Here is a 14,619-nt window from a genome sequence, read left to right as displayed (position 1 = left end):
GCGGCGAAGCGATACACAGCGAGGAGCTGGAAAGTTGGGGGCGTGGTCACCATTCACACGACGGATCAGTAAGCCAAGCACTGATTCGTGGAAACTCCTTCGGTTTAAAGGAGTTAGGGAGCGTCTCTAAAGTATGTACCTTCCGATCTAGGGATTCTATCAAAAGGCCATACTCTAGTCTACCGAACCAATGAGAGAGTGGTACATGTTTTAATGTTGTGATTCCTCGTGACTTCAGGGGGCGTTAACAGGGAACCCTAACACTCACTCTCTACTACTTACTCTACTACTATCTCTATTACTACTATACTACTCACTCTCTACTACTCTATTACTCACTCTCTACTACTCACTCTTTACTGTTCACTCTCTACTACTCTCTACTACTCACTCTACTCTACTACTCACTCTCTACCTCTTACCTCTCTCTACCTCTCACGCTACCTCTCGCTCTACCTCTCTCTCTGCCTCTCTCTACTACTCTCTACCTCTACCTCTCTCTCGACCTCTCTACCTCTACCTCTCTACTCATTCTCTACTACTCACTCTCTACTACTAACTCTCTACTACTCTACTAATCACTCTCTACTAATCACTCTCAACTACTCACTCTCTACTACTCACTCTCTACTACTCTACTCTCTACTAATTCTCTATTACTCACTTTCTACTACTCACTCTCTACTACTCTACTACACACACCTACTACTATGCTCTACTTCTCTACTACTCACTCTCTACTATTCACTCTCTACTACTCTATTCTCTACTAATTATCTACTACTCACTCTACTACTCTCCTACTCACTCGCTACTACTCTCTACTCACTCTCTACTACTCACTCTCTACTACTCTACTCTCTACTCATTCTCTACTACTCTCTCTACTACATATTACTACTCTACTACTCACTCTCTACTACTCTCTACTACTCACTCTCTACTACTTACTCTCTACTACTCATTCTACTCTCTACTACTCACTCTACTCTCTACTACTCACTCTCTACTACTCACTCTCTACCTCTTACCTTTCTCTACCTCTTACCTCTCTCGCTACCTCTCACTCTACCTCTCTCTCTGCCTCTCTCTCTACTACTCTCTACTACTCTCTACCTCTCTACTCTCTACCTCTCTACCCGCTACCTCTCTCTCTGCCTCTCTCTCTACTACTATCTACCTCTCTATCTCTAACTCTCTATGCGCACACATATACATACACACACATATATATATGCATTTATATATATGCATGTGTATATATACATACATATATAAACATATATATACACATCTGCTTATCTATATAAATACAAATATAAATGCATGCATACATATACATATATGCATACATATGCATGTTATCTACATGAAAGTTTGAAAGACACTAATAAAAGCAAAGCTAAAAAGCCTCCAGCTACAAACAGAATTGCTTTAACTTAAACGAGGGCGAGACCTATTGCATTTTCAATGCTTGTTTTTGCACATATACATACATCTTATTAGAAATGCAGATTTTCTTTACAAAGGTATGCAACTCGCGATTACAAATTACACCGAATTTTGCACTCTAGCATTAACTTCCAACGTAATAATTTACAAGATTTAACAGTGGTTGGCAGTCGAGCGCACCAGTCCCGTTTAGACAGTATTCTGTAATTTGTGTCTGTTCTTAAATTCCTGTGTCTCATCAATTAAGCAAGAGCATCTCTGCAGAAGCGGGTGTAATCGGGGCCGAAGGGTTGACACCGCCCCATGGAACCCGGTCATGTGCCTGTTCCGGGTCCAGCAGCAGCAGCTCACAGCAGGGCAGAGAGGCAGCCTCGGCCGTTGCATTCATCTCGGATCCAGGTCTTATGAGCTCTGCTGTGAGCGGTAGGGAAGGGGCGGAGCGCGCACGTGTGGGAGGCGGCAGAGGGGTAGGCGGGAGCAGGAAACACCGAGGCTTCGCGAGCAGCAGCAGGCCTCGGGCTGTGCCAGACCATGGCTGCGGTCGCTGATACACAGCTGATGCGGACTGTTGGGCTTATCGGTAAGGACACTTGGCGCCCCCCCCCCCCGCAGCGTGAGCAGATAGGTCCCTGGTGAACTTTGTGCTTTGGCACTGTGCGCGTGTTCTCTGGAAACACTGTCTGCATTTTGATAGCATTGTTTTTTTAAGGTGACACTTCTGTGTTCTCGCGAAATTGATGGCCTTACTGTCCAACTCACGCCGCCCCATTGGGTGTCGCCCCTCATTTTCTCTGAGCACAACTGTCACTCACAGTGGAGCATTTTGTCACACTAGATGTAGACGTTTAGTTTATCTACCTACACATTAGCATACATGCCAACATTTTGAAACGAAAACTAGCGAGATTTGGAAAAAAAATAAAGGAACTTAATTTTTCCCATTAATATACGTAGAAGCAAATGCAGTTTCGGTGGGGAGGGGGGACTGGTAAAACACAATTTTTAGCTTAAAAAATCATGGGTCTCGCGCCTTAATCGTGGCTATTGGCATGTATGCATTTGGGAATTCCCGAACGGAGATGTGGGGTACTTTACCCATTAACTTGCATTGGAGTGGTGGGCGAATAAGCGTGGGAGAAAACTACAATAGCATAATTTTTACATAAAAACATCGGAAATCTCTCTCCTAAATAGTGCTAGTGACATGTATGCATTTGCCTCTAATCACATTTAAGTACTACCCAACCTGTACTGTATTGCAATTAACATAGTGTTTCATACCCTTAACGAGGCGGTGAAACGTATTTGCAGATGGGTAGCACACTACTATGTCAGTGCTGTGGGTAGGTGAGTATGGGCCTTTGTTGAGGAATATGTGGTCATTGTTTTGATCTTGAGGGGGTAACCAGAATTTTACTTTTTCTTTCTTTTTTTGTGTGTGTTTTGCTGCTGCGCTTAATGCATGCATTTGAAGATGATATTGTATTGATATATAGAAAATGTGATAAATGTAGAGAGTATCGACTGGTTTTGAAATGCTGGTCCATCTTAAATATTCCTCAAGAAAATATTGGACAATATGGCCATTTTAAATGGTCAAGGAAATGGTCCTGATTTAATTAAAAAGTAATGTAAATTTAGAGCCTGGGGAAAACTGCAACATTAGTGGAGTCATTGGAAGCATCTAGCATTGTTAGGACATTTGTGTTCTTTAGCTGCACTGTGGAACTCTTCATTGCTTCATAGTAGTAATTTTGACTCCCATGCTATTTTTGGCTCAAACCAGTAACCTTCTGGGAATTACATCTCGATTTAGAAATTAACAGGTAGAAAGGGTACAGCATACCCTGCTATGCAAAGGTGACTACACTGTTTTGCTTATTTGTACCTGTTAGGATGGCCACCTCACTTCATGTCAGCAATGACACTCTTTCAATGTCTGAGCTTTCAAGCTGCAAGTCATTTTTATCAAGTGAGTTAGTTTAATTACTTCCTAGGGTAGGGAAGCAAGACATAAACATCCAAAATGCATTAGTTAGTTATATAAAAGCCTAGCAACATTGTGATGAAATGCATACCACCAACCTTTTGCACATTCAAGGCAAGGAAGCCCAGTTTGTAGGTCCAACTGATGTCTGAACCAGGGCTGCTGTTCCCCCACTTTCCTGAGCAGGACTCCGCTCAGTTTTCTCTTCCTTGTCAGTCGTTCTCTGTTACTTGGTATGCTTGACTTAAGAGCTACTCCTTGTACCCAGGATCTTAACAGTGCACTTCAGTGCTGTTTTTTCGCTTTCCATGAGGGCATTATTACCATCTAAATTCCTATAGTTGCTCTACAGCTAATCCAGGCATATTGCCCTCCATCTTTTATCGAACCCCAAGACTTTTATTCAACTCAGTAAGTCATTAACAAAGCCCTTGATGCTGGACATTACTTTGATAACCTGATGACAATAGGATTATGACAGCTAAGGTCAGGGTGTCGGATATTAAATTATCACCCACAATAATTAATAAATGACCGCTGCACCCAAATGTCTTGTCATCCCTCCACACTCTTCCCCGCTCCATTTCACCACAGGAGACTAATTTTGGTATTTGTTCAAGGATTACCCCAGACACTGATAAGTAGAAAAGGTTTGATAAAGTGGTCTGTCAAATTTCGAGTCATTTTCATCATATGTTGTTATCATCTTTTCATCATATGTTGTTATCATCTTTATCTGTTGTTTGCTCAGCTTCATGAGGTTATGGAATCCTAATTTATTTATGAGGAAAACTTCCAGAGTGCCTTATGCTGCTGTGCCTGGCTCAGTTAGAAGAGTGATATTTGGAGTTGACGAGGGTGCGAGATTATGTTTGGAATGTGTAAAACGGGTTGGAGGTCACTCACCATGAGGAATTAAATGAGGACAAGGGCTGCTCTACTTGTCCTACATCTGCAGCTAGCATCACAGCTGTTAACAGAAAATCCACCAATTCTCCCTCTGCCACTATCCAAGCTGTCTCTGCCACCAATACTACTACCATCAAAGTGATGGCCACCAATGTTTGCGAGGAGGTGTTAACTTGTAGCAGGACAGCATCCTACCTATTATCCAGCTGTTGGATGTTGCTGATGTCCTGGAATCTTCTGCCAAATCCAAGCCTGAGAATCCCGTATCACCAGTGACCGAAGCGAACACATCCACTGCTGCACCTGTTATATTAAGTGCATCATAGTGTAGTGAAGGATCATGATATCTGAGGTGACTCAGGAGCTGACACAGCAGAAGATCATCTTGGAGGCATCGCAGGTGTCTCTCCTGCAGATGTACCATGAGGCTATAAGCTTTCTGTCTGTCCTGACTGGTGTGGGACATCCTTAGGGAGGAGGCCACATTGGCACAGCAGTACAGGGTCATGGATGGGCCATCACCAATCCATAACAAGCAATTGCCATGCAATAGGTCTCACTTTTGTGAAAGTTAGAGCTATTGGCGTTGTAAATGATATTTTTTGTTTGTAATTTCTCATATGCCCACTCAGGCAGAAGATTTTTTTTTTAATTCAGAATGCGAATAAAGACTGCCGTATTACATTTTCTAAATGCTGCCACAATGTCAAAGACCAATACTTGAGAGTCTAACCTAGAGAGACCATAAAAAAAGGAAAAAGCATCTCCGTGGCTTTGTATGAGTAGGGGATATGTCATGCATAGTAAAATCTGGTAACATTGCAATTAAGTATTTGTCTCAATAAAATACTCCTTAAAAAGAAGCTGTTAGATAAATAATAAGGGTGCACAGCTCAAGTCGGGAAAGCAGTTAAATGCACCTTGGAGACCAGAATCGGTCACGTGGGGTAGAAGCTTTGGAAGTCTTTAAGAGGCTGGTAGAAGGGATAACTGCTGAGCGAGGAAATAAGGGTTTGTAGCGCAGGGACTCTGTAGCGGAAGACAAGGTTCTTGAACCAGGCGCGTAGGTGATATTATTAAAGTGAAAACGCAGCATGGCGTGTTGCTAATAATGTTTGAAAAGTTGATTTGGGCTGGCTGTGCAGAAAAAATAAAAGCAGGGGCACCACTTTAAAGATCAAGCGGTGTGTGCCCAAAAGCAAGGCGCTTGACTGCTATTATGAAAGTGAAAGCGTGGCTTGGCACGCTGGTAACAATTAGCAAGGTGCGTGGCCACGATTATGAAAGTGAAATCACAGCATGGTGCACTGCCAAATATATATTTTTTAGAAAAGTTAAGTTTGGTGAACCTCGCATAAGGAAACAAATGTGCGGGCGCCATGTTAAATATGAAGCGCAGTGTGTCGCACAGCAAACATAAAATGTACAATTTGTTATTCCAGGCACTATTACTGAGCAGTGCATTAAGGGAGAAGTCACCATGCAGTGAGACGCCAGGGCGGGTTGCAGAAGCGGGAGAGCATGTTGTGCCTCCTACAGCAACTACATGCAAAGCATACATTAAATAGTGCTCAGTAACAATTAATGAAGCATGTTGAGTAAGGACACATGTAAGAGGGGCTGTCCTTATGGGATGTTACAAGTAAAGGGAAGGAGAATTCCAAAAGACACTGAAAGGACCCAAAAAAAAGCATGGGCGGAGCTTAATGCCCATATCCTGAAAACATGTCTCGAAGAGATGGCGCTGCCTAGGCGAGACCTAAAAAGGTTCATGGCATCCATCCTGACCATAAACAGTTAGATTGCAAAAGCGAAAGTATAGAAAGGGCCCATTTTCAGCCGTTTGTCCAGCCGATTAGAGACAGGCAGTCATCCTGTCTGCGATAGTACACTTTTCTGCTTGGATAGTATGACGTCCGCCTTCCTTTCCTTCCCAATCCTGCCCAGTGTCCCCAGCAGGGTTGAGGCGTCAGTACAGTGCAACTCCCCAGAGGCACAGCCTGGGGATACTTGTACAAATAAGAAAGACAAGAGTGTTGGAAGAGGGACTTATTGCATCTGGGTTGCTGATGTTTTGGTGGTTAGTTGGATAAAGCAGCCAGGGAATGGTTAGTAGGTGTTAGGGTGGGAGTTGTTAGAGAGTCAGTTTGGGTTTAGGACAGAGCAACCAAGAGATGCGCTGTTTTGGGGCTGGTGTAGATGGTTGAGCTGCTCAGGAACAGGGTCTGTTGGGTAAAAGAATCACCTCTAAATTAATTTCAAACTACACACTTGTATGCTATGTGTTATTTATAAATACAGTTTTTATGTTGTGTATGTTGCTTCAGAAGTAATTGTCAGTAATGTTTCTAACCCCTGTGGCATCGGTATGCTGTAAATGTTGGACCAGTCTCACGTCTGTTTCCTCATCATTGTTACTTGTATTTTATGTCTGTCATCCTTGGGCATTGACAGATGTCACCTCATCTAAGTGTTGTGCAGCATGAAACACATTACTGTGCGTAGCAACTTAATAGGTTTTCAAATGTGTTCTCCACCCTTGCAGTGCAAACACCAGAATTGTGCAGTGATTAATGTAAAAGTATGCTTAGTTGGTTACTGTACCCTATTGTATGCTTCCTCTTGTGAAGCCCTTGGTTTTAGCAGAGGAGCAATGAGCCATAACATGGGGAAATATCCAGAGTTACCTACAGTGGATGCTGACAATACACATCAGCATGGTTATGCTTCGATTACTTACCAGTAATTGCATTACTGGTAAGTAATCAAAGCATTACCTCTTTGTCCCTCTCGCCGTGATGAATCACTAAATGAGATGTACCTAAGCTACAAACCGGACTAGGACAACTGTAATGCACATGCAGGTAACAAACTTTAATTGGACAGAAACACAGATGCCAATACTTTGGAACCCAAAGATCAGGCATCTGTGGGCCCTCACCACCCGATAGTGGTTAACAAAAGTAGACAGAACCGCTCAATTGGCAGCCTGATAGATCTCTTGCAAAGAGGCCGCCTGAACTTCAGCCATGGAGGTGGGCATTGCCCCTAGTTGACCTCCCCTGGATCCCTAGAGGAGACGTCAAAACAAACTGCTTGTACGACAGAAGAGTGACAGATCTGATCCACCTGCTCAAGGTCTGTGTAGAAGGCTTACCACCCTCCGAGCGGGACCCAAATTAACAAGCTAGGCGTATGAAACCAGTAACTCCTTCACCCTCTCCAGGTAGATCAAATCTGCCATCCGAACATCAAGAGAATGAAGCGCCACCTCCTCAGGAGACTGAGGGTCTGGACAAAACTGGAAGAATCTCCTCCTGTAGAAAATCAAACATAGATTTCACTTTTGGGACAAACCCAGGACCCAAACGGAAAACAATCCGCTCATCAATCACCTGAAAAAATGGAGGGAGACAAGACAGGGAACCCAACTCCCCCAGGCGGCTAGCTTTTCAGAGTCGGAAGTCACATTTCCACAGATGACTTAAGTTCAAACTTGGGATAGTTAAAGGACCTGAAGCACCAACTGCACGTCCCAATAGGGACATGCTATAGGCGCACAGGATATAAATTCGATAATCCCTTAAAATTTCTGGAGACTAGCCCCTGATCAGACCAACCCTAGGGGACCGAAAAGCCTTAATGGCTGCCCACTGAACCCTAAGAGTGGCCCGGACTGAGGCCCATATGAATCCTATTCTGAAGGAACTCGTGGATGTGAGGAAGAGTCACAGAATGGAATAGCAATTTATTCCTAGAACACCACTGTTGAAAAGACTTCCAGAGGCATGCATATGAAGACCTGGTGGAAATCTCCTGGAAGCCTAAATAGAAGAAGAAACTGAGTTGGAAAGACCCTGAAAAATCAAACACCCTTCTCATCCAGAGCCAAACTTCTTAAAAAAAAGCTGACAACAGATCCCGCAAATGAGAGTGAATCTTGACCAATCTTTAGTCCGGCAGAGTGACAATGCCCAGATCTGTCCAGAACCTGGCCCCAATTACAATATTGTGCTGGAGTCAGCTAGGATTTCTTCACATTCACCAAATACCCATGAGAAGACAGAAGATCCAGTACGGTCACTACATGAGAAGAAGTCAGAAGAAGAGATGCCTGCTTGACCATGCAGTTGTCAAGGTAGGGACATATGGAAATCCCTTGCAGGTGGAGAACCGCCATCGAAGGAGCCAACACCTTTGTAAAGACATGTGGGGCTGACTTGAGCCTGAAGGCAGCACCTGCAACTGAAAATGTGCTGTCCCCACCGAAACCTTTGATGACTCTGGTTGATGGGGACCTGCAGGTATTTATCTGGTCGATGGTTGGTTGCCGTAAAATCTCCTGGGGAAATGAAATGAATGAGCTGCTGCAGTGACTTCTTGAAAGGTATTGTAGCCACCCAGTGACTGAGGCGTTTCAGGTCCAACACAGGCCAAAAGTCCCCCAACACGTTATGGACTAGGAACCGTATAGAATACACCCCATGACTGACTTGATCTATAGGCACTGGGATGATTGCGTCCTTTATCAGCAGAGCAGCGACTTTTGCCGAAAGGGCTTCCCTCTTTAAGGAATTCTTTGGAACTGGCATTGGGATGCACTCTGTATCTGGAGGAAGAGAGACTAAGTTGATACGATAAATGATTTTCAGAACCTAAGTGTTTGTAAAGGAGAGAGCCCACACTGAAAGAGAACCTCCTATCTTGCAGCCCACAGGAACCTGGATCCGAAGAACCTCCACAGTTAAAACCGCTGATTTGAAGGCCCAGCCTTAGCTGAACTGTCCTGTTGCTTGTTCCTCCGGGTCTGAAATCTTCTCTAACGCAACGAATAAGAACGGGTATCCCTACGAAAAGAGTCTCTGGTGTCCCCAGTATCTATCCAGGTCCAAGGTTTTGCAGATTTCACAGAAGATGCCCTATTAGACCAAGACCAGAAACATACCTGATCTTTGATAAGCCCTCCAAGCGTTCACCAAACAACCTGCCACCCTCAAATGGCAGTTTCGAAAAAGGTTTCTCTGCCAGATCCGCTCTCCAGTCCCGTAAGTAGAGGTTCCTTCTGGTCACGATTGTAGAAGAAGAAGCCACTGAGGCCGCCTTGATAATGTCTGCTGACACATCCGTCAGGAATTTCGACTGCTGTTCCATGCACAGCAGAACATCGGCAACCTCCAAACCTTCCTGCATGACCTCAATCAGACCCTGGAAATCTTAACTAATGACTGCATGTCAAGGCCCCTTAAGTAGCAGCTCTCAGTACCAGATTAGAAACTGCAAAAGATTGCATAAGGCCACCATCAGCCTTGCAGTCCACCTGATGTGAGGAAAAGCTGTGATCTTGATTCAGAGATGATCTGCAAATCAGTGGGGCCATGATGGAATCCACTTTAATGGTGTGGGGTAACACTTTATCCCCATCTTCCAAAGCATAGTCTTTCAGGAGAAAACGTGAAATTTGTCTGTGCTCCTGTTCCTCCCATGGCCAGAAGATGGCATATTTTATCTTGGGGTGCAAAGGCAATACCTTGTGAAAATTGACCTTCAGCCCCCCTTCACCGGAGGCGGTGCCATATCCAGGTTATCTCTTATATGAGACAAAATATCTGCCAGTTCTTCTCTGGATATATATTTCCCTCCAGCTGCCAGCTGTCTGTAGATGAATCAGAGTTCAGTTTGTCGCACTGAGCAGAGGGCTTTATAGATGTACTCTTCACTGCCAAAGCTTCAACCACTGCTGTATCTATCAAAGCCTGGACTATAAGTGCCATCGGGGATACTGCACCAACAGCCGGGATACTGCAAGCACCCCTATTCCACACATCCTGATGAATGGCAACCCTCACCGGCAAAAGGAGACTAGGAATGCCGTCTTTTAGAAGCTCTTCTCACCTCCATAGAATTGCGTATACTAACTTGCCTGAATACATGCCTACATTAAATAACCCGGATTTGTCTTATTGCTTAAACATTCCCCCCAAAAAGAAGAACCTATTGCCTTGTACCCTCTGTGAACTCCAATCCAAATAAACAGCAGAAGAAACGCCACCAATTTAAAAATTCGTAGCTATAATAAAATATGACAAAAGCAGAAACTCTGTAATTTACTTGCAGCCGTGGCATCACCAATCTCCTGGCAATCGAGATACACCCCTGCAACCCAAAGGGAAGTACCACGCTCCCAAAGCCTTGAAACAGCTAAGTGAGCGGGAGAGACGTGTACTCCGGCCCATAGTAAAGCCGACGGGCGAGCGAGCCTTACAGCACAAGGACCCTCCTCCTCTTGATCACTTACCTGCTGCATGAAAACAGGAGGGAGCCCACAAGGTTTCGCCAGCAAACCAGACCCTGTACATAATGCACCAGACCCTCAGAACCACCAGTTACTGTGAGGCAGGAGAGGCGGCTGAAGACACCGTGGAGCAGGGACACCATGCCTGCCTGAAGGAATGCACAAAAAGGAACATGAAGTATGAGGGGGGGCTTCTTATAGGTTGCGGAGATTGTAAAGGGGGGTACAAGAGCCTCACTCGGTGATTCATCACAGCGAGAGGGACGAGGAGGTAATGTATGTAACGTTTGTGTAAAGATGTGAGGAAGTTTTATAATTCATGATACAAGGTCAGAGCCATTACACAGATGAGAAAACAAGCAGGTCCTTGTGCATTTTGGGAGACATACTAAAATTCCTTTGTCCATATAATTTGGCATGCCTTTCAATAAAATATTCAATTTATTGTGAAGTGGATTTTCTGTGAAGTAAAGAGTGGTCCTCGAGTAGCCATGAGTGTGTAGCTGGTACTCTGGCTCAAGAAGTCATGGATAGAACCCACAAAGCGGACACAACTGTGTCTAACGCTCAGATCTTAATAATTGAACTGCTGCAAGTAATTTCAATGTCTAGGAATTAAGATTGTTATTGGGCACTGGGCAGCCAGCTTCTTTTTGTCAAGCAACATACTAAATCAGCATAGAGATCTAGTGAAATGACAGACAACAGTTGGTTGTGAGTGTATGCGTGTTTTTGCGAGGGCTGTATTTATCGATTTGTGTGAATGGTTGAAATCACCTATGTCTGAGTTATGTCCAGGTGTTCCTTATTGGGGTTGCATGGCACTAGTGTATGTTGTTAGGGTTACAACGAAATATTGTTTGTGCTGTTGGACTTTATTTACTAAGAGTTGTTGTCTTTTTATTTATTTTCCAACTTGGAAAAAGGCATGTATGGAGGCTTTTTTGTTTGCAAACATTTACCACCTGCTTTAGTTTCAGGCAACGTTATGGGGACATTCCATACATTTTTCTGTGGGTCATCCAGCTTGTGACTGCTGGGCTTTTTACCACTCCGTGTTGGTGTGCGGGGTTTTACCACATGTGCTTACTCCACAGGTGATAACATCGCATACACTGACATTGCATATTTTAATGCATGTGGGAAAATCACTCGTCTACATGTAATCGAGTTAGGTAATTTTATGGTGGATTTTTACCCAATCAATGCATCAAACGTTTTGCAGCAGGAGTAGTAATGGGGGCTCTTGTATATTTTGTGTATGCTCTCTGCTGACATTAAAACATTCCACATCAGGACCATTCTCATATGAATGGAAATATTCCAGACCACCTCTCAGTCTGTCTACCCTTATATAGCCCATTTCAAGATCAGACCAGTTTGCCGATATTAATCCCCAGGCAGTTAACGTCATACCTTGCTCATCCACCAGTGAGACAATTCACACCCAGACTACCCACAAACACTACATTCACAATATACCCCCATACCCTGACTAGACCTCCTTCAGATCTTTCCCTAGCTAGATCATTGATATCCATTCCATTGCTGTAAAATGTGAGCCAGATATGAAACTGGCAACTGTACTTACATGTACTCCCCTCTCAAATTTGAGATCACTCCCTAGTCAAACCAATCCCTTGGACCAACGTTGAGGATTAGAAAGATAACACCAGGTATCTATTTGGCGGGGTATGCATTGGGGCAGCAGTCTTTACGTTTTAGAGGCCAGGGTTTTTTAAGTTGATTTCCTGAAATGTTTGGACTCTGGAGTTTGGCCAGATGCTAAAATATGGGAACTTTAGAAAGTTGATTTGGTTAGTCATGAGGTGTAGATCATTAAGTTGGGTGGCAAGGGATTTTATTCATGTATTTATTTAGAAAGCTTTATATAGCGCGAACATTAACACCGAGGGTATCGGAGCGCTTTACAGATTATGCAGCACTAAGGGTACAAGCAAACACAACCGAATCAATAAAGCGGCAAATTCAAAGTCTAAGATTGTCCAACATTCTTGTGAGGGTAAGAGCAAACACAACAAAATTAACAAAGCGCCAAATTCCGTCTAAAATTGTCCGAAATACTCGTGAACCAGGCGGCTGGGCCATAGTCAACGTCTATGGACCCAGAATTGGATATATGATTAAACAACTACTACCTAAACCATGAATTTATTATCCACGAAGGCTAAACAACGAGCAATGCTGAACCACTACATTTTTTACGAGTTCCTAAACCACGAAAAACCCACCTCGTGACTGGCCAATAGATGGCACTATTGTAATCACAATACTTCTGTGTGTGAAGCAAAATGACCAACTGAGGAGAACTAATGAGAAGAAGGCAGCCCACATACTGCCATAAATTCGAACCACAAACTGACTTGTCAGACTGACCCATGTGGCACTGCCAGATTGCCCAATATGCCCGTCTGACACTGGCCCCAAACTGAACGGACGGCAGCAGCTAAAGTATCAAAGAAGGGGCCACTCCGGTGCCATTACATCCGGTGTCAGCAGGTCTGCTGCAACTGTTTTATCACTAATGGAACCTGCACCTGTCGCACCATTAGGGTCGCGCCATTAGGATCGCAGCATGAGACATCTGCCAATTTTTGGCAAATGCTTTTATTTCTGTCTGTGAGGAGAATGAGAACGGCGCAGATCGGACGCAGCGGACTGACGGGCGAATCCCTACCACCCAGCCGGAGTCGTCGAGCGGTCTAGTCGCGGGGGTGGTGGGGGACACACTGGGAATTAAGGCATATGGGTGATTTACCCCGAGCACGCACTAATCCCTCACTGTTCCCTTTTCCCCGCCACATGGTGTCTGGTGACAGCACAGCATAGTTAATAACCCCGAAACTCCAGTTCTAACCCCGACCTGTTTTCTCTCCCTTTCCACACCCGAGAGTGAGAGAGAGAGTGAGAGAGAGAGAGAGAGAGAGAGAGAGAGAGAGACACACAGAGAGTGAGAGAGAGAGAGAGAGAGAGAGAGAGAGAGAGAGACACAGAGAGAGAGAGACACAGAGAGAGAGAGACACAGAGAGAGAGAGACACACAGAGAGAGAGACACAGAGAGAGAGAGACACAGAGAGAGAGAGACACACAGACACAGAGAGAGAGAGAGACACAGAGAGAGAGACACAGAGAGAGAGAGAGAGAGACACAGAGAGAGAGAGACACAGAGAGAGAGAGAGAGAGACACAGAGAGAGAGACACAGAGAGACAGAGTCCAGGAGATGCCTCACGACCAGGAGAAGTGGTAGAAGACCCCTGAAGAAGGAGAAAAGGGAGACATCGCTATAGTTATTTTTATTTTCATTGGTTTTGAAGTACCTTACCAGAACAGCTGTGAAGCCCATTAGTCTCCCACAGGGAAGACTTGGAGTCAGGCTATAATAAAAGCCTGGTTATCCCACTTCTGCGTATTCTTGTCCCTCCATTCCTTTTGTTTGGGCACCCCCACACCCTACAATGCTCTCCTCTAAATGACACAACTGTTTATGGTAAAAAGAACAAAGTCGCCGCAGTTTAACTGTCAGCAGTTGTGCAGGCTGAACGCCCATCCAATGGAATGTCTATTCGGGAAAAGAACGAACGTAGGAGGCTTCAACTTGGAATAATACACAACCAAAATCTTCACACCTCACCAGATGAGAGGAGGGCGGGTTGGAACGTATAGCCATGGAGAGTGTTATGGGTGGCTCCGCTTGCAGGGAAGAACGTTTGTGTAGCCATCGTCCTCTACACGCTGCGCAAGTGGAAACTTTATCTTGGGGAAATTTTTGCATTTGCACAGATCTAAATTTAGATCAGACTTGTATGCATCAACATGTGTTACTTTTTAATAATGCTTAATGTGATGCAGTTAAACGGCAAAGTGATTGATTGGTCGGCGCCCTGTATTCTGTAATACCAGGAAAGCCAACCGTGGCCTCTGCCCTCCTGCTCTGTATCTCAGTGCACTTCAGAGGCT

The 14,619-nt window shown here is 44.4% G+C and overlaps 1 protein-coding gene across 1 annotated transcript in view; it reads left to right on the top strand.

Annotated features, from left to right (window-relative positions):
• The first annotated feature begins 1,650 nt into the window (after positions 1 to 1,650).
• Positions 1,651 to 14,619, top strand: part of DENND10 (DENN domain containing 10) — a 192,989-nt gene continuing 180,020 nt past the window's right edge. The window contains exon 1 of the mRNA XM_085602954.1: positions 1,651 to 2,032. Coding sequence (XP_085459080.1) covers positions 1,984 to 2,032 — 49 coding nt within the window. The 5' untranslated portion in view covers positions 1,651 to 1,983. The remainder of the gene's footprint in view (positions 2,033 to 14,619) is intronic.

The sequence above is a fragment of the Triturus cristatus genome, chromosome 1_2, assembly GCF_964204655.1.
Source record: "Triturus cristatus chromosome 1_2, aTriCri1.1, whole genome shotgun sequence".
Lineage (NCBI taxonomy): Eukaryota > Metazoa > Chordata > Amphibia > Caudata > Salamandridae > Triturus > Triturus cristatus.
The sequence above is the reverse complement of the archived record's forward strand: the minus strand, read 5'-3'. Positions and strand labels throughout refer to the sequence as shown.